The 26841-nt window shown below is 49.4% G+C and overlaps 4 protein-coding genes across 15 annotated transcripts; 2 read left to right on the top strand and 2 right to left on the bottom strand.

Annotated features, from left to right (window-relative positions):
- Window positions 1–584: 584 nt before the first annotated feature.
- LOC111079165 (serine/threonine-protein kinase 10) lies at window positions 585–11815 on the bottom strand. Of its 8 annotated transcripts, XM_022374208.2 has the most exons (14): window positions 11533–11806; window positions 10557–10747; window positions 9739–10258; window positions 9474–9672; window positions 9074–9384; window positions 8860–9000; window positions 8455–8496; window positions 7909–7984; window positions 7499–7848; window positions 5162–7435; window positions 4987–5093; window positions 4793–4925; window positions 1994–2020; window positions 585–1718 (listed from the first exon to the last, which is right to left on the bottom strand). In XM_022374208.2, the coding sequence occupies exons 3-14, from the start codon at window positions 10060–10062 to the stop codon at window positions 1569–1571; spliced, it is 4134 nt and encodes a 1377-aa protein (XP_022229900.2). In that variant the 5' UTR covers window positions 10063–10258; window positions 10557–10747; window positions 11533–11806; the 3' UTR covers window positions 585–1568. The 8 variants fall into 8 exon arrangements, with proteins under 8 accessions (XP_022229900.2, XP_022229901.2, XP_022229902.2 ...); XM_022374209.2 differs by lacking the exon at window positions 1994–2020 and having other exon boundaries at window positions 11533–11805; XM_022374205.2 differs by lacking the exon at window positions 585–1718 and having other exon boundaries at window positions 2000–3901; window positions 7499–7842; window positions 11533–11815.
- Window positions 11816–11975: 160 nt separating this feature from the next.
- Window positions 11976–13581, top strand: LOC111080401 (26S proteasome non-ATPase regulatory subunit 7). Its single transcript, XM_022376001.2, has 2 exons — window positions 11976–12350; window positions 12415–13581. The coding sequence occupies exons 1-2, from the start codon at window positions 12176–12178 to the stop codon at window positions 13269–13271; spliced, it is 1032 nt and encodes a 343-aa protein (XP_022231693.2). The 5' UTR covers window positions 11976–12175; the 3' UTR covers window positions 13272–13581.
- A 970-nt stretch (window positions 13582–14551) lies between these two features.
- LOC111080400 (sodium-dependent serotonin transporter) lies at window positions 14552–21341 on the bottom strand. Of its 2 annotated transcripts, none has more exons than XM_022375999.2 (8): window positions 20265–21341; window positions 18801–19351; window positions 18444–18720; window positions 16582–16792; window positions 16061–16513; window positions 15704–15998; window positions 14863–15063; window positions 14552–14800 (listed from the first exon to the last, which is right to left on the bottom strand). In XM_022375999.2, exons 2-8 carry the CDS (start codon window positions 19008–19010, stop codon window positions 14555–14557), a joined length of 1893 nt encoding a protein of 630 aa, XP_022231691.2. In that variant the 5' UTR covers window positions 19011–19351; window positions 20265–21341; the 3' UTR covers window positions 14552–14554. The 2 variants fall into 2 exon arrangements, with proteins under 2 accessions (XP_022231691.2, XP_022231692.2); XM_022376000.2 differs by having other exon boundaries at window positions 20982–21341.
- A 1807-nt stretch (window positions 21342–23148) lies between these two features.
- LOC111080399 (GPI mannosyltransferase 4) lies at window positions 23149–26832 on the top strand. 4 transcript variants are annotated; one of them, XR_002608496.2, is made up of 3 exons: window positions 23149–23426; window positions 23486–25797; window positions 25876–26010. XR_002608496.2 is itself a non-coding variant. In XM_022375998.2 (3 exons), the coding sequence occupies exons 1-3, from the start codon at window positions 23258–23260 to the stop codon at window positions 26726–26728; spliced, it is 2520 nt and encodes an 839-aa protein (XP_022231690.2). In that variant the 5' UTR covers window positions 23149–23257; the 3' UTR covers window positions 26729–26832. The 4 variants fall into 4 exon arrangements, 2 of the variants coding, with proteins under 2 accessions (XP_022231690.2, XP_022231689.1); XR_002608497.2 differs by having other exon boundaries at window positions 25861–26010; XM_022375998.2 differs by lacking the exon at window positions 25876–26010 and adding an exon at window positions 26270–26832 and having other exon boundaries at window positions 23486–25377.
- The last annotated feature ends 9 nt before the right edge of the window (window positions 26833–26841 follow it).

Genomic DNA, 26841 nt, shown 5'->3' with positions numbered 1-26841 from the left:
GAAGAAGAGTAGGAGCTTTGGCCCGCTCGATGTTCCATGGGGTGGATTATATGTGGGGTAGTGAAGTTCATGAGTGGGCGGCTATTGGGGATTATTTCGATGAACTGGACCTGCTGCAGTGTAATAGAACATATACAACATATCTGTAGCATAGCCACTGCAACCATATGCTGGAATTTCGTAATCGGCACGCGCCAGCCAGCACAAGGCCTGGAGTTCTTCATTTGTTCTTCACCTCACCCCTCGATCACTCATCCGCACCGTTCGCCCATGTAAGGTGGCTGCCTAGCAAATTCTCCGAATCTTTTACAAAGTGGAGTATTTGTGTTGGCATTTGAGTAAAAGTTCACTGTTGCAGCAACAGAAAACACAGTCAGGACAGCGATGATTTTCTGAGAATATATTGAAGTTGAATGCTGCGCAGAAAATTCGCGAAAGAGAAATTCCAAGAAAAATATATATACTGAAAATAAACTGATTCCAAACTAGGACAAAAGGTGCATGGTTTCAATTTTTCTATCCTTTTTTTTTTATTAATTTTTAAATTTTTTTTTGTGGCTATTGTTTTTTTGATTTGTTTAAATTTAAATATGTAAATATATATTCATATAAAATATATAAGCATAAACGTTTACAAATATAAATATCTTTTATCTTTACCCGACGGCCTCCCATCTTCATTTCCATCTGCAAGCTCTCGAGCTCTCACACAATTTGTGTTCTGGAATCCCAACATCTCACATTCTCGTATATTTCTCCTTTTTGCCACATTAATTTTTGCAAAACTTTCTCGTGCATCTGTTTACGTCTATCTGTCTGTCTTTCTGTCGGTCAGAGTGTGTGTGATAAAGTTGCATAGTTATGCGATATATATATGTATATATTTATAGATATATTTACAATAGCGATAAGGTCAACAAAAAAAAGAATATTTGCTGGGTGTACGTATGTTTCGTTTGTCCAGTGGTTGAGTTGAGTTGGGTTGGGTTGGGTTGGGTTGTGGCGGCTTGTGTGTAACACGTATTGTATGTCTGTATAAATATTAAGTAAATTTAATTCTGCTCCCGACGGTTCGTGCCACATACATACATATAACATATTGGATTGGCCTAGGTCTGGGCTTATACATATGCATGTACAACTCAGATAGAACAGATGAACGCTGGATAGTGCGCTAATAATAATAGAGTAATAGGCTAACATACAATGCAAAAATAATAAAATTAAGCTTATGCATTACATTTTACGACACAAAAACTTAAGCATGACCCGACGCGCTTCTTGCCAGGACACACACACACACATGCATGTCCATCTATGATATATGTATATACCCACATACTTTATGTATATGCTTAAGCATGGAAAGAAGCGCTCTTTCTCTGGCGGAAGCCTTAATGGATGGCTGACAATTGTTTTGTTTTGTTTTACTTTGCATAGCTGACGGTGCCGCTGCCGCTGTCACTGCCTCTGCCGCTGCCGCTGTCGGTGTCGGTGTTGCAGCCATTTCCTTTGTTTGCCTGCTCGACAGACGTGGCAGGCATCCAGAATCTACAATTAAGCAGCCCTCATCCCTCCGAGTAGGAGCTGAGACTGCTGCGGGTGGACCCAGTGAAATGATCACGCTGCAGTGTGTCCGACGGCATGGAGACAATCAGTGCGCCCCCATACAGGGTCTCCATCTCGTCCAGCTGCTGGGCGAAGGTCTCCTCCAGGCGCTGTCCGTGCGAAGAAATCAAAGGGTATTAGTAACGCATCGAAATCCATGTCCAAAACTATGGTTCTAAGCAACGACATTCACTACGATATTATATCAATTCATTTAGGAGGAGGAGGAAAGTTTAGCTATACAGCGCATGCATTAGTAGGACATTTAGAGTGAAAGGAATATACAGTACATAGAATACGCAGTGCAGCTCAGAGCTATGCGATTGGGATCAGGATCCATTCGCATAGCTTTTCACCACACTGCGGGATAGATCAAAGGACTAACCTCTTGTTGCAGCCGCTGCTGAAGTTGCTTTACGCATTAACGAGAAGAGGAGAGCCGGCAAGAAAAGTTTTTGGATACAGATTTGTTTTTTTTTTTTTGGTTTTTGGTATTTGTTTTTTGTGTGTGTTTTTATGTTTGTTTTTGGAAAGCAGCGCATTGTTTTTGGGTATATGTGGGTGTGTGTGTGTGTACAGTGAAGCATCATGAAAATTGCGATATGGTAATATATATGTGTGTGGTGTGTGTGTGTGTGTGTGTATACGTATATTTTTTGTATGATTATATTCATATGAATGAATGTCTATGCTCTAGAGTAGAATATAGTAGTAGCTATGTAAATGCTTGGCATGTTGCTATGCATGGAATGCGGATTGTTTCTCTTCGTTTCGATTCATCTTTATTCTCATTTGTTTCTGTTTTTGTTTTTGTTTTTTGGTTTCTTTTACTAAGTACTCGGATAATACTGCTAGAATGGAGTGCGCGCGTCTGGCGCGATATTATATGTATCGATCGTATGTGGAAAAAATCATTCATTCATTTTTTTCGCTTAACTGACAAAACTAATCAACTTTGGCAAGACACAAATTATGGCATATCCGGATGCAGGCGATGCATAGACGGTGGTTAGTTAGGGGGAAAGCTTTCAAAGGCTGTTAGTCAGATGATATGCAGTGGTGGCAGGGAGGAAGTGTAGTCTGTATTTTGTTAGCACCAGCACCAGGCGGGGGGGAATGGAAAGCCATTTGATTCGGTGTAAGTAAGTGTACGAATTGTATTGTGGATTGGATTGATTAGTATTTGGAGTGCATGCAGGGAACTGGAGTGTGGCAGATCCTTCTGTTCGTCGTTCATCGCTAGACATCTCTATATGGCCGACGCATCCTCATCGAGGCTGAGCTGACGGTGATTGATCCGCGGCAGCTTGTACTTCTGAGCATACAGTTCGCAGTAGAAGTCGTCGGACGAGGCCGCAGAGTCCGCCGAGACGGCGCTGCCATTCTGACGGCTGTGTCCCGGCTTGACGGACGAACGCAGATCCGGCTGCACTTCATCCAGGAGGGCGGCTGCCTTGCGGCCGCAGTCGGAGAATATCAGCTCCGCATCGCTGGTGTATCTGTTGGTCAGCTCGTTCATGTTGTACATGGACTGGGCGCTGCTCAGGGAGGATCTGCCGCTGCTGCGACTGGTCACGGAGGGCCGCTTGATGGCAAACGAGGTGGAGTGCAGCAGGCGCTTGGTGTGGGCCGTCAGCACCGGCCCCTCTTGGATGCGTAGCTCGACGCTGGCCTCCTCGGCGGCCTTGGCATCGATGCGGCTGAATCGGTTGCTAACCAGACCCAGATCGTCTGGCGTCTTGGGCAGTGGTGGTGGTGTGGGCGTGCTCTGCCTGAAGGTGCTCATGGCGGGCTTCACATTGGACTCCTCGGCACTGTTCAGTGGCGGAGTGCTGGTCACCACCTTAACCAGCTCGTTGGTTGGCGTCTGGACGGTGATTAGCCGCAGCTGACTCTGGCCGGGCAGGGTGGTGACGCTAGCCCGCTTCATTTTCTCAACCAGCAGGTCCTCGTCCTCCTCCAGCACCAAATCGCCCATCATCTGGGCCCGCTGCTGCTTGTGCATGATGGGGGTGCTGGGCACACTGCGGCTCAGATCTGGGGCGGAGCCGCGGAAGTTGTACAATCGGCCGGCATTGCCGCCCATCATCAGGAGCGAGGAGCGCGAGCGCGGCATCTGCTGCGCATCGATGAAGGTGTTGCGGGGCACCAGTCTGGAGGAGCGCTCGTTGAATATACCCCGCAGCCGCTCTGGCAGTTTCACCTCCTGGTCCTCGAACTCCGCGCGATTGGACACCAGACCAAAGCGCTTCTCGTGCTCATCGATGGCCGTCTTGATCAGCGCATTCACTCTCTGGATGCGGCCACAGTTTGGACATTCGTTCGTTCGTTCATTCGTTCGGTTGGTTAAAAACACATGCAAGACCAATCCCAAAGTCGATTGATTGGTTTGGTTGGTTGGTTTTTTGTTGGTTTTGGTTAGTAGTTGGGAAGCACAGCGGTAAGCATTTTGTTTTTGGTTTGTTTTTATATCAGTTATCATAATTTTTTTGTTTTTTTTTTTTGGTTTGTTTTAGGTAGTAGTAGGTACAGTAGGCCACCAAAGAGTATGCATTTGCGTGGGGTGTAAAGAGAGAGAGAAAAAGTTGAAAAAATAATTGGATTTTGTTTAGCCATGGTTCCGCCACCTGGCCATGGATTAGAGATGAGCAATCTCCACTGGCAGTCACACAGTCCCACAAATTAGATCATTAGCCACCCGATGATTCAGCTCACACTTAGTCACAAATTGTCAAATGAATGAGTCACAGTCAGAGTCGGAGTCGGAGTCTATTCAATTTACGATGAATGATAAGGAAAATAAGATATCCCATGGAGCTACTCGAACGGTCAGCGTCCCCCTCGCGATCATTGCTCAACTCTAAGCCGCAGACATTTGGCGGAATGCGTCGGATTGGGGTCAGTTTTTAAAGGGATTTTTTAGGGATGGGGGGGGGCGGTAATACACAAGACACCAAATTTCACCGTAAACCAATCAATATACAATAATAATAATCAGTACCAACTTATATCAATTGAGTTGATCTACTTTTTACAGCAATAAATAAAACACAAAACACCAACAAAATAAGGCGAATGGCATTGGCAGACGCCAAACACTGGGTTTGGCTCTTGCAGCGATTCTTCAATGGGAATGGAATGGGTCGGATATGGAGGGATGGTAGGATGTAAGGCCTGTACACACCTGTTTGCGGGGCACCAACTGCTCGCGCCACTCGCGAAGCTCGGCCTTCAGGCGCTCATCGATCTCCAGAAGCTTGGCATGCTCGTGCTCCACCAGCGCCTTGCGCTTCTCATTCTGCATCTGCTCCAGTTCCCTGTGGAAAGTAATCGGATAAGAAAATTTGTTGCCGCTCAGGATATTCCCACTGGACTGACCTTATGGCGCTTTCGCGGGTAGCGCGCAGTTCTTCCAGCTGCTTCTGATGTTTGATGTCGAAGCGACGCTCCTCCTGCATGTAGCGCTTCTTCTCCTGCTCTTGGAACTGAAAATAGAATTGGAGTTTAAATGGTTACGTTATGTTTGGGGGTCCTGCTCCTGCTGCTTGCTTACCTTCTTCACGCGATCGCGTTCGATCTCTGGATCCAGGTTCGTCGATATGCGCAGCGATTCGCGGAACATAAGGTCGCGGGCTTTGCGCTCGGCGCGTATACGCTTGGGCAGGGCACGCTTCTCGAGCGTCTGCTTCTTGACCATGTCCTCCTCCTTGCGCTGCAGCATGCGCTTCACCTGATCGAGCTCCTTCTCGTGGCGTACGATCATCTGATGGCGCTGCATGAAGCAGAGCTCCTTGACGTGCCTCTTTGACAGCTGATGGCGTTCGTGGAGCTGCTTCTCCTCCAGCTCCCACAGCAGGGCCTCCCGCGTCCGCATCGCATTCTGTTTCTGCTGCAGGAAGTTGCGGTTGATGGTGGCCAGATGGTCGCGATGCTTCTCGCTGAGCCGCCGCAGCAGCAGCTCGTGACGCTCCTTCAGCGAGTCGAGGAAGGCGCGCTCCTTCTCCTCGTGGTCGAGCTCCATGGCCGAGCGCCGCTGCTTGAACTCATCCTTGCGCTTGTCTTTGGGAAACAGATCGACCTCCTGCTTGAGCAGACGGATCTCCTGCTTGAGGTTCTCGCGGAATATTTTCAGCTCCTGCTCCTGCTCGGAGCGGATGCGTTTCGAGGAGGACCTCAGCTCGTTCTCCTGCGTCTGCTCGGTCTTCTCCACGAGCTGCTTGTGCTGGCGGGCCAGCATATCCATGTCCGCCTCGTACGTCTTCTCCAGCGAGCTGCGCTCCTGCTCGAAGCGGCGATCCTGCTGCTCCTTGGCCATCTGTTCCTTCACATGCAGCTCGGTCTGCTGCTTCTTCTCCTGCTTCTGCAGCATTTTTAGCTCGCGCAGCTCCTGCTTCCGGAAATCGTGATCGTCGTAGATGCGCCCGTTCTCCTCATCCCCATAGATCACCCGACTGGTGGTGGTGGTCATCTGGACGCCATCGATCTCGAACTTACGCGTCCGCTTGCGCGTCTTCTTGCGCAGGTTACGCAGCTCGATTTCCTCTTTGGTGAGACCACTGGAGCCCCCGGACTTGGCCACCGGCGGCACGCGCGTCTTCGGCCGTATCACGACCTCCTCCTCCTCGTCAATGGTCTGCGTATGGTTGTTGTAGTTGGTCATCACCGACGGCGGAGGCGGCGGCATTAGCACGCTGGCAGCTGGCTGCTGCTGCGACTGCGACTTGTGGTCCGTCTCGTGTCGGCTGTCCTGACTAGTGTTGGTGCCGATGCTGTCCACATCGGAGCCGCTGATCTGTACCTCTATGCCGCGACGTCCCCGCACCGAACCGTTCTCGCTCAACGAGCTGTCCGGCGAGGTGCGCTTCTCCTGGTCGCTGGATGCGGCGGGCTTGAACCGATTCACGATTATGTTCACGTCTTCGGGTACAAGGCCGTTGGGCTGAGGACGCTTGAGGACCTCGTTGCTGCTGTCCTTCACCTTAATTACCTCGTCGCCCACAGTGACCACGGACACATGGCTGGTGTCCATCAGCTGGTCGCTGTGGTCGTGACTGTGACTGCCCGAGGCAGTGTTGTAGGCTGAATCATCGTCCGCAAAGGAGGGACTCACAATCAGGACCTCGCTCTCGTCCAGTTTGCGAGCGTGCACTGCTGCCGGCTGCGGCGGCGCAGTTGGAGCTCCCGATGGCTCATTGACGGACAATATCATCGAGGATTGCTTGTGTGGCGGTGTCGTGGCATCGCCCAAACTGTCGTCCAGTGAGGGGAAGTCGTCGTCCGTGGACGACTCATTCAGATGCGTGCTCTTGTTCAAGTCGTTGGACACAATCACCACCTCGTTCTGGGGCGGCACAGAGTTGTCAATGATGACAGGCGGATGGGTGCTGGTCACCACTGTAATCTGACTAACGGACTCCAGGCTGTTTGGCAGCACCAGGTGCTGTGGTTGCGGCTGCAACTGCTGCTGTTGCAACTGCTGCTGTGGCGGGGCATCGCTGTTGATGGTGATCAGGGAGGTGCTGGAGCTGAGGACAGCATTCGACACACTGCCGCCCGACGACGAGCTGGAGGAGGCCACCGACTGCACGGATATGATGGATGAGGCTGTGGGCGAGGGTGGTTGCGGCTTCTGCTGCTCCATTGCCTCTGTGCCACCAATAGCCACCTCAATGGCTGATGTGGGTGAGTGGGAGAGGTGTTCGGGCGTGGTTGCCTGCTTCTGAGGCTTTGCATTGGCTGCGACAAGGGCTGCTGCGGTGGCCCCTGATGGCGGTGACGATGTCGATGGTGGTGGCGGCGCTTTGCCCTTCTCCTTTTTGACAAAGTGCTGTGGAATACAAGGAATTTGCTGTGAGTACAGTGTACAGCGGATGGGGATGGTAGTCCCTACCTTTTTGTCCGCTTCCGAAGCAGCAACATCTTCGGGTATCTTTTGCAGCACTGCAGCAGGAGCAACAGCAGCAGCAGCTTGCGATAGCTGTTGTTGTGGCTGTGGCTGTGTCTGTTGTTGTTGTTGTTGCTGGTTTTGTTGGGCAGAGCTATTGGGTGGCGCTGGGGCAGGCACTTTGGTATGCGGCGGTAGAGCTGCCGGCTCAGCCAGCACCAGTGCATTGTCCTCCTTGTGGTTTGATTGTTTGTCTGGGATTGTGGCTTTAGTTGCTGCTGTTGCTGCTGCTGCTGCTGTTGCTGGTTGGGATTGCTCTTTGGAATCCCGCAATATGGATGTAGGTGTACCTGGAACTGTTCCGGTGAAAATTAGGTCCGGTGACAATGATTGCCACGTGAATGCATTCAACTTACGTTTGTCAATGTCTTGGCTCCGCAGCGAGGCAGAGTCATCGTCCAGGTCGAGCTGGAGCGCCGAGTTGCGGGGTTCCTGATGGAAAATCAAAGGGGAATCCTCTCATTAGCATTCAATAATCTGGTGGAAAGTGTTTCCTACTGCTCCAGCGACTAACTACAAAAGATTACTAAAAGCTGATTTCGGCATGCCGAACCTTCAATACCCTGCAGTGGGTATTCTGCGGATCTTGGGGTAGTACGACAATACACCAGATAGCATTAAAGCTAAGGCATTGCACACTTATCACCTGCTATCATTACTGCAAGAAACTGATATGAAATGATAACGAAAGCGTGCAAGATGGAACTACCCAGACCAGAACATGGCTGGAAGGGCAAGGGAGTAGGCTGGGGCAGGGGCAGGGGGTGTGATATTTTACTGATAAAATAACTAAACTAAAATTGTATGCCCGTTATCGGAGAACAGCGGAGATAGTGCGGGGATGCCGGATGGGTGGGTTTGGACGGAGCATGGAACGGGTTGCTGTAGAACGACTTACCAACCCTCTGATAGAGCGAGCGCCGCTTCACTTGGCGTTTAAGCTTCTATATTAATCGTTTTTATTGTGAAATAAGAAATGATAAGAACGAACATTGCGACATTTTTGGCAGACAGCAGAACGGAAGGGTAACGAAACGAAACGAAAAGAAACCAAGAATAACACAACAACAGAGGGAGATAAACGAAACGAAAATATATAAAAAGAATTTATCGCACGGTGCGAGAATGTTTTGGTTTTTAGTTTTAAGATTTCGATTTGGTTTTTGGTTTGAGGCAGCAGCGTGTAAGAGAGAATAGAGAGTTGGAGAGGTGAGATTATATAGAATATTGTGTCATTCCTAGCATTGGACTACGAGGGTGCAGCGCAGTGCAGGGCCAGTGCTCAGGGCCTTAAAAAATGGACTCACCTCAGTCTCGTCATCGACCACCTCCTCCACGACCTCGGCCTTGTACTCGAGCAGCAGATCCTTAATGGGCTTGCAGTCCAGATCCCTGTTGATGAAGCTGTGCTGCACCAGCACATCCGACGTGGGTCTTAGCTGCGGATCCTGATGATCGAGAGAAACAATCAAATGTTAGCAACCATCATTGAAGGGGAAACAGAACAGAGAGGCGATCTACCTTGACTAAAGACTTCTTTAGGAAATCATTGAATTCCTTGCTCCATTTGCTGGGCTGCTCCAGCTTGGGGGGCTCGCTCTTTTGGATCTTGAGCAGCACGCGCATCGGCGACATCTCACTGTTGGGGGGCTCCATTTGGGCCAGCTCGATGAGTGTTATGCCCAACGACCAGATGTCCACCTTGTGGTCGTACGGATTGTCACGAAACGTTTCGCACAACACCAGCTCGGGCGCCATCCAATAGGGCGTGCCGATGAATGTGTCATGCTTCTGCATTGTATGTTTATTCTTGGCCGAGACACCAAAGTCCGCTGAGAAGAGTTCGGAGATTGGTTGGAGGGGGGGAAGGATACGTGTAAGCCACATCGGTATCTGATAAAACTGGCAATCTATAACTTACCTAATTTGACGCCCCCCTCCATGGTGAGGAGAACATTGCCGGCCTTCAAGTCACGATGAATGACCTTGTTCTTGTGGAGAAACGTCAGACCCTCCGTCATGTGCTTGCAAACGTAGGCGATTTGCGGCTCAGTCAATGGCTTCTCTAGCTCCACCATGATGCTGTCCAAGGCCCCACCATCGCAGTACTCAATGAGCATCTAAAGTGTGGTATGTTTCGTCTCGGTTAATAGGTCCTTGATGGGAATCACTGGCGATCAGCTTACCCACAACTTGTCCTCTAGGGAGAAGGCCTCGTAGAGTTCGACGATGTTTGGATGCTTGATCTCGGACAGGATATCAATCTCGACCATGTGGTCGCTCAGGTTCTCCTCATCCTCGAGCGTGCACATTTTGGCCGCTGCAAAGCGTTTATGCTCCTTGTGCTGGGCCTTGTAGACCTTGCCGAAAGCGCCGTCGCCCAGTTCGCCAACCATCTCCCAGAATTCCGCCGGATCCGAGTCCATTTTGATGTTGTTGTACAGGCGCTTCTTCTTGGCCTCACCCCCGCCGAGGTGAAAGACCTTTTTAAGGTTAGTTATAAACGACATCTTTGCGCTTGCGCTTCTGCTTCGATTCTGATTCTTCTCCTTCCCCTTCCCCGTTCGCCGCCAGACAGGCAATTAGTTGCTACTTTAGTTGGTCTTTCTCAGTTGGATGATATTTTGGCCTCTACATAGTGCAGGAGCTCGGCTCGCGATGGCCTCTGGGCGAGAGTCCAACAAGGAAAACTAGATTTGGAGAAAGCTGAAGAGACATAACATACGAGTGTACATGGGGTTTGTATATTTGTATGTGCAGTGCGACGTTCATTGATTGATTTTGCACTTGGCGCAGAGACCAGACACCAGAGCCAGACCAGAGGCAAGTGTTGGCACGGATGCCAATTGGCGGTGGCAGTGGCAGTGGTGTTGGCAGCGCGGGGAAGCAGCAGGTGCTGGAGATCCGCCGTAACGGAGTTTGGTTTTAAATTAGGCCAAACACTCTACGGATCCAATCCATCCCCAAGTGACCGCTTAAGCGCCTAGTTTAAACTGTGGCTCACCTTCTATTAGTCGTTTTTCTGTCTGATTCTGTTTCTGCTTCTGATTCTGCTTTTCTGCCTATTGTCGTATCTTCTTTGCGCTGCCTCAGCGAAATAGGCCAAATAGTGGGGATTGTGGGCTTGGTTGGACGGTCGTCGTCTTCTTTTAACGCTTCTGTATGTTTTATAATTTAATTAGCAGCTCGCAAGCTCTAATATTTGTAGAAAAAACACGTACGAATGGGAGGAAAATGATTACAAACGAGAAAAAGTCAAAGACGTAGACAAAAGAGCGTACAGCGTGCGTGCATGTGTGTGTGTGTGTGTGTGTGTCTGCGGCTGTGTGTGTCTGTCTTTCGGCTTCTAAGTATTTGTGAGCTGGTCTCTGGGCTTTCGGTGGTTTTCTTCAGTGAAATTTTAGTGTCCAAAACACTGTGATAACACCTGAATTAACGCAAATGCACTTCGAAATATGTGTCCAAGACGCGCACTCGAAGCCACGATTTACAGTTGCGGACCTCGGCGAACGGCAGGCAATGGAGCAAACGACAGCTCATTGATGATTACGAATTCGAAGCCGCCGCCTGAAACTGCGCTGGATGGGCGTGAAACTGTAGACGAAGGCAGCCACCAATTACCTCATCCGCATACCAGCGAGCGGCCGCACACTCATTTATTGGTATCAGTATGACACAGAACAGCACACAGGGGGTATTTTATGGTCGGAATGAACTCTTTGGCTTAGATAAAAGCGTGTTTAACTGCACATAATTTGATTTGACTGCGCTGCTTTTTATTTGTATTGTAATTTCTCTCGCGCAACTGCAGTGTGACCGAATCGTTTCACTTGGATGCGCGGTCTGGCAACGTGCGCCAAAAATGGCGTTTAGGTCATCTGTGCTAGAGGAGAGCAGCAATATTTGCTTTCGCCAAGGGCACAACAGAAACAACACTACCACACACGCACTGAAAACAAATAAAGCCAAGAACTACGTACTGCATTTACATTGGACGCAGAACTGCAGTTGCAGTCTCACTGACAGCTTTGCACATTTCTTTTTGCACCACTTCTTGCTAGTTTTCCGCTTTCTTTTTGTTTGCTGAGAAATTTTCTTTTCATGATTTTTTTCCGTCGGCAGCGAAGTGGCTCTGCCAACTAGTGTGACCGCAGATTTGTTGACCAAATATACCCCTCTGACCATTAGAAATATTTCGACAGTACATGTAAAATATGGCCTTAAAAGTTTGCTTGCATGAAATGATTTCAAGTTAAATGCTTCAAATAAATATGAATTTAACTACACCGGTCACAGCAAGCCTGACAAAATGTTGACTCGGGGTAACTGGCCTTGTTAGGAAGAGGAAGAATCGGTATATTTCGAAAACTATAACGTATATTTCGGTATATTTCAGAGTGTCAGGCGGTATATTCGATTGATAAATCCGCAGTCACACTCTAATGGATTCTGCTTGTCATTTTGGCCCCACAATTTTTGCCGCAAACGCAACAAACGCATTTTTGTTGCCAAATATTTGTCCAGAGTTCCCAATTGTGCGGAAAATTCCGAGCTCAGTTAAGAGCCAAGCACGCTGTGCGTAAAGCAAACTACAATTTAACGTAAAACACAACAGAAACAGAAATGCCGTCGTTGGAGGTTAGCGTAAACAAAGTGATAGTGCATCCGCTGGTGCTGCTGTCCGTCGTCGATCACTTCAATCGCATGGGAAAGATTGGCAACCAGAAGCGCGTCGTTGGTGTCCTGCTCGGCTGCTGGCGCTCCAAGGGTGTGCTCGATGTGTCCAATAGTTTCGCAGGTGAGTGTCAACTGGTCGGCAAATCTTAAGACATTAGCTCTACTGTTTCGATTTCGTTTTGCAGTGCCCTTTGATGAGGACGATAAGGACAAATCGGTGTGGTTCTTGGACCACGACTACCTCGAGAACATGTACAGCATGTTCAAGAAGGTGAATGCCCGGGAGCGCGTGGTGGGCTGGTATCACACGGGCCCGAAACTGCATCAGAACGATATTGCCATCAATGAGCTGATTCGCCGCTACTGCCCCAACTCGGTGCTGGTCATCATCGATGCCAAGCCCAAGGACTTGGGACTGCCCACAGAGGCGTACATATCCGTGGAGGAGGTGCACGACGATGGCTCGCCCACCAGCAAGACCTTCGAGCATGTGCCCAGTGAAATCGGCGCCGAGGAGGCTGAGGAGGTGGGCGTGGAGCATCTGCTGCGCGACATCAAGGACACCACCGTGGGCAGCCTGTCGCAGAAGATCACCAACCAGCTGATGGGGCTGAAGGGCCTCAATGCCCAGCTGCGCGACATCAAGCAGTATCTGCAGCGTGTGGGCGATGGCAAAATGCCGATCAACCATCAGATCGTGTACCAGCTGCAGGACATCTTCAACCTGCTGCCGGACATCACCAACGACCAGTTCACGGGCACCATGTACGTGAAGACCAACGACCAGATGCTGGTCGTCTATCTGGCCTCCATGGTGCGCTCGATCATTGCCTTGCACAACCTGATCAACAACAAGCTGGCGAATCGTGATGCCGAGGAGGGCAAGAAGGCGATTGAGTCGGCTGACAGCAAGGATGCCAAGGACAAGAACAAGGAGAGCAAGGACAAGGATAACAAGGACACGAAAGATAAGGATGGCAAGAAGACGGAAGAGAAGTCGGACAAGAGCAAGGACGAGGGCAGCAAGAGTTCCAAGAAATAGGAGCGAAAGAAGAAGCACAAGCCACGTCGCAAGCGAAAGAACAAGGGCTGCAGGCGACACTATCATCTATGAACATCCGAAATCCGAATCATCCGAAACTCACCCGCTAAACTGGAATAACAATCACCAAGCAATCAATTAATCAGCGTGTGTCTGTCCATTTTCGATCATCAATCGTTCATGTAGAATCCCCCGCCTACCTGCTTTATTTCGCCAGCTATGCGTATGAGTTAACGAACGAACGGCAAGTCTATGTAATTACAAATTAAATAATTTAAAAATAAAATTCGTTGTTTGATTCAGCCCCAGAGCTAAAGTTAGTTGCCCATTTCCCCCAAAAATGAAACACTTTTGGTATTTGCTTTGTGTTTTCTTATTTCGTATAACCGAAATAATATATGGAATAATTTAATATCAACGATTGGCACGCGTTAGAAAAACAATGTAAATGGCTGTCTTACGATTGTTTCTCTAACCGAAAACAGTGTCGGGAGGGGCTGGAGTGGTGTGTTGTAATGTGTAGAGGAGAATGTAATTTATCTACGTTTCTATGAAAGCATTTTACCAAATAAAATGTCGATTTACTTACGAACTGAGCTTACGAACTAAACGTGAAATGCGCACCTGTCCGTGTGTGTTGGTGCCACGAGGATTGCTGCAACGAGCAGCAGTTAATACTTAACTACTTTTCGGCAGCATCCTTCAGCGACTCACCAGCGGGACAGAGTGCGCACTGTGCACACCACGGCAAAGCCCTGCAAAATGGCTGATTGCAGGGCTTTCGCGGATGCTGTTGGTTGGTTGTCGCTCCTTTAGACCAGCCACTCGCTGGCCAAGGGGAACTTCAGCGGCCTGCAGCTGCCGAGCCTCAGGCCGTAGTTATTGTCCTCGCCAGCAGTGGCAGCAAAGGGGGTCGTGGTTCTGCTCATCGTCCGGCTCTGGACCGAGCCGAGACCTAAACTATTATGGCTATGCGAATGCGAGGGCCTAAGACTAGCACTGGCACTAGCGCTATAGGTAATAATATCATTGCCGTTCAAATTCTGATGCACCCCATCCGGGGTGGGGCTATCTGCCTCGGCACCTGCCTCCGGATAGTGGTAGCTAAGACTATTTGTGTGGTAGGAGTGGTAGCTATTCAGCAGCCTATTGCTGCTGTCTTCGAGGGGTGCTGGTACTGGTACTGGTACTGTCGTTGTTGGTGAGAAGCTTTTACAATTCAAATTATATATCTTGATCTTGGTCCTGTTGGTCTGGATGTTCAAGTGCACGACATTGTCATGTCACACCGAGGTGCCCTGCTGGCCGGGCACCACCGAGCCACAGCTAACGTCCGGCTGGAAGGACTCCTGCATCCGCTGCCGGCAATTACCCTTGGACGCAAAGCAGAACTTGTAGATGATGTACATGGGTATGCAGAGCACGGAGGAGCAGGTCACTGCCCAGCCCACCTTGTAGCTCCAGTCCGGATAGTAGTACTCCTCGCCCAGCATCTCCTTGTAGCCCAGGATCGAGAATATGAATATTGTCTGAAAATAGGCAAAGGGGTGGCTGCTGTGAGTGGCTGTCGTGGATGGTGCTTCGATCTTACCAGCAGGAACACCGGACTGATGTACGTCCAGCAGATGCGCCAGAACAGTCCCGGCTTGGAGCCCAACATCTGCTCCACATCTGAGCTAAAGCGGTCCACGCCGTAGAACCAGAACACTCCCGCCGCCTCCACGAACACCACAAAGAGTATGGCCAGTCCGGGTCCGTAGACATTCAGGAAGTTGACCAGGACAACGCCTCCCTGGAAAATACACACACATTGCAATCAATTGAATCCTAGAAGAGATGTACCTGCCCTGCCCCTGTCATGTGTGTGTGTGGAACTGATTAATGGATGGGGGGGGGGACTGGCTTATTGAATAGCTTGATCCATTGACCGATAGAAGCTACTCCGAGTCGGAGCAACGCAGCAAATTACAATTTCAAATTTAATCAGATAAAGTGGCAGGAGAAGAAACGGAACGGACCAGCTTTAGTGTTTGAACAGCACCAGGAGACTGGCAGGCAGTCAGGCAGTCAGGCAGACAGCGCATCAGCGCACACACATCGCAAGGATAAGGTGGTTGCTGTTTGGTCAGGGTGGGGCAGGAGACCAAACTTGACAGGTGATAAAAATGCAGAAAAAAAAAACAATAATGGCAAAGACACTCGACGGACGAGTGTGTGTTGTGTGAAGATTAACTGGGGAACGATAAAAAGCACTTAACTCGGCCATCCATCGAGTCCAAGGAGGTGCGTGAGGATGGGATGCTGGGGGTCGGGCGCTTAATGAGCCGCCTGCATATGCATATGTATAAGCCACAATCTCACTTAAGCGTTAATTAAACGAATCACTGGACGAGCCTTAGACAGATAAACCCACCAGCTACCCCAGTACTTACATAGGTCATTGTGGGCAGGGCGCACAGGAAGATGAAGACGAGCAGCAGCAGGACGAACAACTCCCGACGCCTGCCAATCGCACGTGGATACTCGTCGCACAGCGCCGTTATCATGGCCTCCAGGCCGCCAAAAGTGCTGTCCAAGCCCAGGGTGATGAGCATCAAGAAGAATATGATGCTCCAGAAGACAGAGCCGCTCATCGTGGCTATGGCCTCGGGGTAGACGATGAACACCAGCCCGGGCCCCTCCAGGCCCACCTTATCAATCGATGTCTTCTGCACATAGGCCATGTATCTGGAATCAATCTGGAATCAGAAATCCGCCCAGCGGGGATTAACTCTCTCTCCCCGACTCACCCCAAGACCGAGAAGATGACGAATCCGGCCAGGAAGCTGGTCAGGCAGTTGATGGTGCTCGTGATGAGGGCATCGCGGTAGCAGTTGTTGTTGAATTTGTTGTAGCTGGAGAGGGCGAGGAGTGTGCCAAAGCCGGGGCCCAGGGAGAAGAAGATCTGCGAGGCCGCGTCTATCCACACCTTGGAGTTCTTCAGCTTGTGCCACTCGGGCGTCAGATAGTACTTGATGCCCTCGTCGGCGCCAGGCAGCGACACGCCGCGCACCAGGAGGATGATCAGCACCACATACGGGGCCAGAGCCGTGACCCAGACCACCTTTCCGGCACTCCGCACGCCCTTCCACAGCGAGAAGTACACCAGCACAAAGACCCCGAAGACGCACAGCGCCAGAGTGGGCTTCACCGGTCCCATGTAGTCCAGACCGTTGCCCTTGTAGCTCTCCAGGACCTTGCGCCTGCAGAATAGAATGCATTGAATACCAAAGTGAGGGCTCTGCGCTCCGGGCTCTGGAAGAGCTCTTACTCGAAGAACTCCTTGGCTGGCGAGGTGGCCAGCTCGGTGAAGTTCTCGCTGGTCACGGGCATACAGTTGTCCGTGTTCCACGGATTGTCGCACGACGTCCACGGCAGCTTCGAGGTGAACGAGGCGAACAGATAGTACACCGCCCATCCAATAATTGTGTTGTAGTACATTCCCATGTAGATGTCGATTAGGCAAATCGCATAGCCAACACCTGTGGAGTGCCATGCCATTAAAACGATTTCCTTTCCTCTCAACTTAACTTAACTTATATTTCCCCAGTTGCATTGCATGCCTCCCCCAGCCATAATCTGGCCTGGGACTGGCAACATTTCTGATTGAAAGAGCGATGGGAAATGAATAAAAAGGCAAAATTGGACAGGATTCCCACGTGACATTTTGCAGGTTTTTATCTCTGGCAAACGATTGCATCTACTTAGTCACACAGCTTTCCCTCTTTCCCCCGGCTATCCATTTTCCATTTCCATTTTACTTATGAGGCCAATAAGACACGTCACGTGATTCCCGGACGCTCCGCCAAGAATTTGCGCCGTCGGCTTCCGTTTCCCTCCGTTTGCTTTGCTTTCCTTTCGTGCTTTTTCTATTCATTTGAATCGCTCTGGCAAAAGGTTTCCCAAAGCAAACACTTGTTGAGCAAATGATGACTTGCCACAAAGTGATGTTTGCTGTTCTACTGAGGCGGAGGAGGGGGCCTCCATGGAGTAGGGAAAGGGACTTGGCCTAGACAAGTGACTTGGCAAAAAAACTTTTGACCGAGTTGAAAGGCAGATGGATGGCAAATCCATTGGAGCATTCAGAGAGTCGCTCGCCCTCGTCCTCACCCCGTCGTACATTTTGTTTGTCATTTAACGAAATTATCAAGTTGATATGCAAAACTCTCTGAATGGAACTGCTCTCATCGCTCGTTCGTTCGGCTCTATGCTGCTGCTGTAAATCAATTTTGAGCACAATTTAATTAGAGCCCCGCACTCGGATTGGCGGGGGGGCTGGGCTTGATTTGGGCTTTGTGTCGTTTTTGTCCACTTGAATGCGCAATTAATTGCTGCAACAAATCTTTGGCATTCAGCCCCAACGACTCTCTTATCCAACGTCCTGTTTGATAATGTCGCCGGCACACAATGACCCGCCTGCCGCCCTGCCGCCCACCCTCCCACTTAACTGTGGCCCAGCACCGAAAAAACAATGCAGAATGAACTGTGCTTCCTTTGTGCGGGCAGCCACTCTGGTAGCCGCTCTGGCTTAGTCCCAGATAATACGAGTTCACATTGCCAAACAGAGCGTGAAATATCAGACATCAACAACATACTCGTCGCAGTTACAGTCACAGTAGCAGCCACTCCTGCCACATGTCCAGATCCAGCCAGCGTATACTTAATTTTTCATTACAAAACACACTCGCCCCGGGGTCGGCCCGCCTGGCCCGCTTCCTTATTTCCCTCCCACATCTTGTGCAAATATTGAACGCTTTAATAGATTTCGCTTCAATATGCAATTTCGTTCTTTTTCATGTGATGTCTGTGCCGTTACAATATTTGCAATTCATTTAAATTGCCGTTTCATAGCGTATTTAAAGCGCTGATTGCCTGCAGGCAGAAAGTACATATGTATAGGTTTTTTTTTGGGTAAGGTAGGATCCGGGTATTTCGTTTTTTTGAACGTAAATTTCAAGCAGAAATTCCTTGCAGAAATAATTAAATATAAATAAAAATTTCATTGAAGCATAATGCAAGTTAAGAGCTTTCCCACTTGGATGGCTTTCCTACTTACAATAGATATTAACCAGATATTATACACCTTTTTAGTGCAATAAATTTGTAGTCTAAAAAATGGTTATTGTGGCTCACCCTTCAGTGCCGGACATATGCGCTTCCAGATGCTTAGGCAGCCGCAGCGATGAAATTGCCCGAGTGCCAGTTCCATGTAGAACAGCGGCAGGCCACCAAAGATGAGGAAGAGGCAGTAGGGCACCAGGAAGGCGCCGCCGCCGTTCTGGTAGCAGATGTATGGGAAGCGCCACACGTTGCCCAGATCGACGGCAAAACCGATGACGGCCAGCAGGAATTCGGCCTTCTGGCCCCAAGTCTCGCGGGTACGCTCCGTCACGGACACCACCAACACACGCTGCAAGCAGTTGGAAGGGCAACCAAACATAAATTAAGACCTAGACAATGAGAAGACAGGAAATTTCAAATGTAGATCACCTCATTGTTGGCGAGACGCGGTGCCAGCGGATCGGTGACCTTGGCGGGTGTGGCAAGTGTGTCGCCATCGTCCTCGTTGGAGTCATCCTCGTTGTTCGGCGACTCCTTGTTGTTGGTCCAGGGCGTGGCCGTGGATCTGCTCGCCTTCGAGGCTGAGCTTTGGCCGCCGCCGAACTCGGAGCTGTTATTCACACTCGCGCTGTGCTCCATCGTTCTGGGGCAGGGAACGACTGCTGCCAGTGCCTGTGCCTGGGCCTGGGCGGGGGGCGTGGCCGTGTACGCCGATCGCGGCACTAGCGTAGCCAGCCGGAATCGCTCCTCACACAGCTCAGGGGCCAGGGGCGAAAGGGTAGGGTGGGGGATTTGCCAAGGTCTCTTCCTCGGTCCTCTGCTGCACTGCTGCTCAGGAGCTGCTTCCTTGCAGTTTCCTTGCTCGTTTCCGGCCCGTTTAGCGCTGTGGTCGCGTCAATGGCATTTTCCCCCTCAGCCTCTCACATGCTGCACGGCTCCGGCGGACTGGTGGAGGCTTCGATGCCTCTGCTGGCCATTAACTGCAAGCGGTTAAGCATTCAGATTAAATGGAGCTGCAACACGGATGCCATGGCCGATTCCACTTGGGAGGGGGGGGTAGATATTTATTGACTCTGCAAAGCCCTCAAGGGTAGAGTGGTGCCCATTCGAATTACCATACTCTCATTCGACCCATTCGACCCATTCGACCCTCGACTCACATACGATGACCGCTGCACATGCACATTGGATTCGGATACGGATACGGATACGGATTCCCTGCGGTGTCCTTTGCTGGCAATCTATGCCCCGGCGACCACTTGACCTACGCACAGCCCAAAAACCCATTCAATGTCAATGTTTTAAAGTGCCAACTGACCTCAGGACTGTTGTTTCACATTGGAATTGTTCCATTTAAGGGTTTAACATTATTTCATTGGGGGATATCCATCTAAGGTGGGGTCTGGATGAATTATTTGCTACTCTGCAGCCGACGGCGTATCGTCGTATGATTAATGTTAATGGGTTGGAGCCCCTAACCCACTTTGGCAAATGAATATACAATCTACAGAACGAATGACATGTGTAGCTGCCGCTCGCTGCTCTTTGCTGTGGGGAGACTTTTTAATTACCATTTAATTGTGGCTCACACAGAGATAGAGCACCGATGCGTGTGGCAACAGATGGAGGTGTTAAATGCGAAGTTCTGATAAGACAAGTGCTAAAAATAAGCCCCACGAAAGCAGCGCAAAACAATCAAAAGATACTTAGAGATACGATGGGGAGAAGAGTTTGCTTTAAAATAGGTTTTAAGTACGTATATGAAAATATTTAACAAAAGGAATCCCTGGCATTCAGACGGGATTAAATTAGGGAAAGTAAAACAATTATAAATCTCAAAAATCAATTAACAATTGTTAAGTTCTGTTTTAAATAATCATAAAATTTACTTACTCTCTTCAATGGTTTTTTAATAGTACTTTTGGTTTTTTTTTTTGTATTGTTTTTGTTGTTAGTCACTTTGAAAGACACTGTAAAATATTAGAAAAACTGTTGGAGGTTGGTCCTTGGTCCTCGAATTGAGAGACGCGCGCCGCTTCGCTGGGCCAACTGATGAATCCTCCGGCCGGAGTGCTCCTTTTATACGCGCGATGCGCAGGCGGGAGCCACGAAGTGCTCGGCAGCAGGACTAGCCGAGTCCCCTTCGTGTCGGGCACATGGGGCGTGGCTAAGTGGAGCTGTACAGGTGGCAAAGCGTAACTTAAATTGCAACAAACTGTTGCTCATCGAAGTTGATTGAATAGCCCATGCCCCACGAGTGGGGTGGCAGCCAGCCAGCCCGATTGACAAAAGTTTTATTTCACTAATTTAGCTGGCAACATAACTGGAACGAACTAAAGTTTCGTGTCTTTGGAAACTTAACACGGAAACGGGAGTCAGACTTTATAGATTTATAGCTGAGATTCCCATTGGGATTTTTTAGTAACACTTTTAAGCTGTGAAGCCTTCGGGTTTATCTTCTCTCACTTTCCTTTAGCATTAAATAGATAGTTAATTCGGTTGAATTTGGTTTCAGTTGGATCGAACCCAACTGAATTTCAATGGAAACTAAACAGAAACTCCAATCGCATTCGCATTCCCATTCCCTCGTGGAAATATCAAGTTGTTTACCATTTGAAGAGCTCTTGTGCTGCTGCCTGCCAACTCGATCGATAAAGAGAACTTCCAGTGAAGTCTCCAACAAAAAAAAAAAACAAAATAAACATTCATTCACAATCTGCTAATTATGCCGAGCGTAGCGGTCTTGGAGCTGCACTGGAGAATTTAAAACGCGGACTGCGGATCGACTGTCACGTAGGTAAATTAACTTAATTGCAGGTCGCGATGTGGCGTGGGGGCGAGTGCGGTATCTGGAGTGAACTGATTGCCACCGCCTGGGGCTGCACACGTTTTATGTGGTTGGGGTAGGCGAGAGATGATCTCCGATGAGAGCTGCGGGGCGCACTTCTCCCATGTTGACGAAGAACGATACTGACGGATCTGATCTATGATCTGATCTCTGGCCCAGTCAGCGTGGGCTGTGGGCCGTGGGCCGCGAGCCGCGCTCAGACGCTCTGTCTGTCAATGGGACATTGACAATGGGCCATTGAGATGTGCTTGCACAGACGACACTCAACCCATCCAATCTGCGGCTCTATTCTATGCCCAATCATGTGATTGGGCCCGCCACCTCTGCCCGCAGATCATCGCAGATCAGATACTCGTACGTTGGGGTGTGCGTTTTTGAACTATTCTGCCACAAAAGCTGGCTTGTATAACTGTAAGCCGATATCGCATTTCCTAGGCCCCACCGCAAACTACGTCATCTAGGAAAATGCAATCATTTGCTGCCGAAGAGAGGGGCTGCAGCTTAAAATATGATATAATTGGTTGTACTCCCACTCAAGTGCATTTTATTATACGTGTGTTTATATTTATGCATTTACATTGCAGCTTTATGAATCACAAGTGCTGAACGTAGACAATAATTAATTTCAAATTTACAATGATTTCAAAACTAAGTGGCGCCGAAATCTTCAGTGACTCCGCAACTGCTGAGAGCAAGTAAAACGGTCACACTTTAAGACAAGAATTCGTTCATTTGAACTAGCTCGTGTAGAACTCTGGCCTGTTAGATATGATTTCGCCTTATGTTATGTTAAGTTTGCGCCCTGTTATGGCGCAATAGCGTGCCATCGGAATATTTTGAAAATGACGTTTCTGAGGTTCCAGTCACACTCGACAAAACAAATCAAGTGATATATACTTTTGAAAATGACCGCCAAACTCATTTAGCGTAAAAAAAAAAATGTTCGTGGTGTGAGCAGCATGTTCTTAACGGGAACGCGTATGGAATGAAGATTCATTGTTGCGTCATTCCATACGCGTTCCCGTAAGATACATTTGATTTGTATGGGAAAAATTTCAGCAACATGGGGAAATGAATTAGCAGCATTGTTGTGCAACTTTGGCACGAAATGAGCAACAATCTGCATACCTTGAGAATATGGATATTATGGGCTTTAGATATTGTTTGTAATTTCAGGCTCCAATTAATGCAGAAACTTCTCAGTCTCTGTTTTAAAGATATTAACAAAGTTTTGCATCTCACGGGTTCCAATAATAGGTATCAGAACGGGGATAACTATATATATAAAACACAAACATGTGCATTAATAGGTAAAAAACATGTCAATCTAGGATAAAATCATAAATAATGTTTCAATGCAGCTTGGAACAAAACATTTAATACCAATGAAAAGAAATAAGGTATACAACAGTACATACGCATAGAAGAAATTTGGTTGACCAGCAACAATGACGTCACATTTAGTCAACATTTACGTTTTATGCTTTGGCCGTTTATGTTTGAACCTTTTTATGAAAACAATGCAATAAAAAGGACTCCTGAAAACTTGCCAATCTTGTAGAAAATTTTTGTATCTATCGGATAAAATTATTTTTTTAGGGCTGAGAATATCAACTAGCTAGTAATATTAACCTGAATATTAAAATTAGGAAATACGATTTCAATCAATAAAATAGAACGTTATCCCATTGTTGACCAGGGGGGTATTTAATGTTGCCACGAAATTTATGTAACTTCAACATATTTTACGCATTACAGGTGAAAGATGTCGGTGGTCATTTTTGTTTTTTAAGTAAAAAGGAGGATGGAGCTAAAAGGAGCCTTTACAAAAGAGTATTATTTTCCGCGGTTTAACTCAAGTTGTTCATCTGTTTAAATAGTAGGGCGTTAAGTGGGCTAAGGCCTTTTTTCTTTGGTATTTTTGCGGTATATTTTGGTATATTTGATCGATAAGGACTGGATTTTTTTATTTATTTAATTTTAAGGAATAATAGCAATAGAAAATAGCAAAATAGCAAAAAAGCGCTACGGCAGAGATATGCGCCTGACCAGACATATATCGCAGCTTTGGCAAAACCGTGTCCCAACCGACAGGCACCTCAACACCTATTTCTTCTTTGCGGTCGCGCGTCTTGTCCTGGTGTTCGTGCCGCAGCCGGGATATGTACATCCCGACGAGTTTTTCCAGAGCGTGGAAGTGATGACGGGTAAGAGGGACAGGGTGGCGCTTGCCGTTTTGCTGTAAAGACATCCTATTCCTTTGCAGGCGACCACTTCCGGCTGGAGCACACACGCACCTGGGAGTTCAACAACTCGATGCCGCTGCGGAGTGTCACCCTTCCGTTTGCGCTGCTGCGCGTCCCCTGGAGCTTCTACGAGTTCTGCGCCTTGTACATGCGGAACTTGTGGAATGTGGAGCTGATCAGCACCTACGCCTATGTGGTGTTTCCGCGGCTGATCTACACCCTGATCTCGTACATCAATGACTGGTGTCTGTTTCGCGTTTGCCGGCTGTACGGACTGCGCTTTGAGATACGCCTGCTGGCCATGGGCAGCTCCTGGGTGCTGCTGGTCTTCGGCACGCGAACCTTCTCCAACAGCCTCGAGATGGCCATGTGCTCGTGGCTGCTCTGCTTGGTGGCCGAGTGCATGCTGAGGACTAACACGGTGGTATACAAGAAGGAGTTTCTGGAGGAGAAGTACGACAAGGCGGAGTCCATCAGCGAGCGCGTCAAGATCTGGAAGCTAAAAAATGCCCTGCCGTCGCACAACTTCCAGCACATGTTTGTCGTGTCCAGCATCTGTGTGGCTGGCGTGTTCAATCGTCCCACCTTCCTGCTCTTTGGCGCCCCCATGGTCTTCTTCTGGCTGCTGCGCGGGATGGGTACACGCAGTGTAACCTTTCGGGACTTTAACCTGCGCATCGGACTCTTCTGCTTGTGCGCCCTGCCAGCGCTGTTCCTGTTCATCTTCTGCGACTCGCTGTACTATCAGCATCTCACCGTGGGAGAGCTGCACATGATGCAGCTGGGCATCGACAACTTTGTGTTTACGCCCTGGAACTTTGTCAAGTACAACCTGAACTCTGCCCAGACGGCCAGCCATGGCGTCCATCCGTGCTATGTCCACCTAATGGTCAACATGCCGCTGCTCTTCAATGTTCTCGCCCTGGCAGCCTTAGGGGCATTCGCTCAGATCCTGCTGCGCTTCTTTCGGGCCGAATACCAAGTGCTTCCGCGCTTCCAAAGCATCGTCTCGCTCATGTCCGGTGCCATATTTGTGCCACTCTTTTTCCTGTCGCTCATCAACCATCAGGAGCCTCGATTTCTTATCCCCATAACCTTCCCATTGCTTCTGCTGCATGCTCCCAAGCTGGTGACTGGCTTCAGTGCCAAGTATCCCTTCCAGAAGGAGCACCACCTGCTGCGCTGGTTCTACGATCGCCTGCTCTCCAGCAAAGCGTCAGCGCCTCATCTGCTGAGGATTTGGTATGTGAGCAACGTGGTGTTGACACTCTTCTTTGGCTTCATTCACCAGGCGGGGATTTATCCGCTGGCCGAGCACATGGCCCATGTGGTGGCCACCAAGCCAGCGGCCACACACGTTCACCTAATGACCTCGCACGTTTACAGTCTGCCCCTGCACCTGGTGAACATTCCCAGCTCCCGAGTGCTCCAATTCAATCCGCGCACCCACAGCCGCTATCGGCGCCAGCGGGACTTCTACCTGTACGAGTACGGGAGCCAGTCCTTGGACAATCTTTTGCACAAGGTCAAACTCATCAGCGGCAATTGCGAGGTCAAGTTATCCGGACCGAATCGGCTGCGCTACAAGCTGTACCTGTCCATTCCCGCCTCCTTGAGCAGCGATCTCCACGAGGCCTTGGTGCGCTCCAATGCCAGCAGCTATCTGAACTTTGAGCTGCTTCACGTGTTCTATCCACATCTCTCCACGGAGGCTTTTCCCCGCATACAGGGCCGCCATCCCTGCGATGTGGATGCACCGCACTGGGCCCACGACGACCTACGGGGCACCTGTGCCGTGGAGCAGCCGCCAGCCCTCAGCTACTTCTACCTCACGAAGCAGTTTAGCTCTTTCGTGCATCAGTTCGGGCTGGCGCTCTACGAGATCGATGTGCGCCGCAAGCGGCCGAGGCAGGTTGTGCGCACCCTAGACCTGGTGACGGCTCCAGCTCCTCCCCTGCCGGAAGCTGGGGCGTAAGAGTACACGTCCATTGCTGTGCAAAGTGTCCAAGAAGTGCCTTATGATAGAGTTGTTGGCTTGGAAATACTTCAATTAATAGTTAAGCTCAGATCCAGACACATTCCATTCTGCAACTTGTACAAAAACGCGTCTCTCGTGAGTGAACCGAGGGAGTTCTAGTCCATTAATGCATAATCTCTGTTAATATTATGACTATGTTTGCATTTGTAATACCAAAGAATTAATCTTAATCTATTTGATAAGTGTGATGCATACGCGGGTCAATCGATGGTCAATTAGCCATGACAATAATACTCGGCAGGTTCAGAGTGGAGTGCGTTGGCGCTGCCGGAGGGGGGCATAAACAGATGCCAGGTGAGATCTCTACCCACACAGCAAACACACACACAATAATCAATTAACGCAATCGGTAATCAGAATCGTTCATTTCAGTTGTCACCCAGTTGGACGCCAAGCGAAAGAGGGAAAGAGTAATCCATTTGACACGGCATCGACTGCTAATACCCGGCAAACATCGGACGCTGAGTTGGTTCTGCCACAAAGGTGCGGCGGCAATGGCAATGGCAGTGGCAGTGGCAGTGGCAGTGGAGTCCGCGTTCATTGAACGTTACCATGCAGAAATTCAATGCGGACGCAATTGTGTTCTAATTTAGATTTCAGTTGTTATTTGGGAATGCCTGCCTGCCTAAGCCGTAAACCCGTTTGGGTTGCGGGCAGGCAGGCCTCCCCCACGCCACGCCACGCAGCACGCAGAGTTGGCCTATAAAACGATCGAGCTAATTGGCAAACAGCATCAGTCACTGACAAACCAACCAACCCAAAACAGTTCAACATGAAGGTAAGCCACTGCATGCCTGGGTATGCCCAGGATGATCTGGTCTCGCTAACGTTTACCCATTTATCCTTGCAGTTCCTCATCTGCTTGGCTCTCTGCTTCGCCGTCGCTCAGGCTGGCTTCCTGGCCTCCCCGGTTACATATGCTGCTGCTCCATCCTATGCTGCCACCTATGCCGCCGGGCCCGTGGCCTACTCGGCTCCCGTGACCACCTATGCTGCAGCTGCTCCAGCTTATTCCACCTATGCTGCTGCCGCTCCAGCTTATTCCACCTATGCTGCTGCTGCGCCGGCCTACACCGCCTCGGTGTACGGCGCCCCCGCCTATACCGCTCCTGTGACCACCTATGCCGCTGCTGCTCCTGCCTACACTTCCTATGCCGCGGCTGCTCCTGCGTACTCCACCTATGCTGCTCCAGCCATCGTCAGCCCCTTCCTGAAGAAGAAGTAAACGCTCGTCCCGTGCTTACCTTCTGGTTCATCCAGCCGAACAATATGACAACTAAATAAAGCTCCCAATCAAGCGAAACTTGAAATTAGCCTTGAGTTATCTTCAAAACAATA

This window comes from Drosophila obscura, unplaced genomic scaffold (genome assembly GCF_018151105.1).
Source record: "Drosophila obscura isolate BZ-5 IFL unplaced genomic scaffold, ASM1815110v1 contig_17, whole genome shotgun sequence".
NCBI lineage: Eukaryota > Metazoa > Arthropoda > Insecta > Diptera > Drosophilidae > Drosophila > Drosophila obscura.
Note: the sequence above shows the minus strand (reverse complement) of the source record. Positions and strands in the feature narration are given on the sequence as shown.

Coding starts and splice junctions, on each gene's coding strand:
- LOC111079165 (XM_022374203.2), bottom strand. CDS start 10,062: ATGTCGTTTATAACTAACCTTAAAAAGGTCTTTCACCTCGGCGGGGGT. Junction 9,673..9,738: donor CCCTAGAGGACAAGTTGTGG/GTAAGCTGATCG, acceptor ACCACACTTTAG/ATGCTCATTGAGTACTGCGA. Junction 4,926..4,986: donor ACCCGCGAAAGCGCCATAAG/GTCAGTCCAGTG, acceptor TACTTTCCACAG/GGAACTGGAGCAGATGCAGA.
- LOC111080401 (XM_022376001.2), top strand. CDS start 12,176: ATGCCGTCGTTGGAGGTTAGCGTAAACAAAGTGATAGTGCATCCGCTG. Junction 12,351..12,414: donor TGTGTCCAATAGTTTCGCAG/GTGAGTGTCAAC, acceptor TTCGTTTTGCAG/TGCCCTTTGATGAGGACGAT.
- LOC111080400 (XM_022375999.2), bottom strand. CDS start 19,010: ATGGAGCACAGCGCGAGTGTGAATAACAGCTCCGAGTTCGGCGGCGGC. Junction 18,721..18,800: donor CGCGTCTCGCCAACAATGAG/GTGATCTACATT, acceptor AACTGCTTGCAG/CGTGTGTTGGTGGTGTCCGT. Junction 15,064..15,703: donor CCCTGCCCACAATGACCTAT/GTAAGTACTGGG, acceptor TGTATTTTCCAG/GGAGGCGTTGTCCTGGTCAA.
- LOC111080399 (XM_022375998.2), top strand. CDS start 23,258: ATGCGCCTGACCAGACATATATCGCAGCTTTGGCAAAACCGTGTCCCA. Junction 23,427..23,485: donor GAGCGTGGAAGTGATGACGG/GTAAGAGGGACA, acceptor ATTCCTTTGCAG/GCGACCACTTCCGGCTGGAG. Junction 25,378..26,269: donor GCCGCAAGCGGCCGAGGCAG/GTTGTGCGCACC, acceptor AACCCAAAACAG/TTCAACATGAAGGTAAGCCA.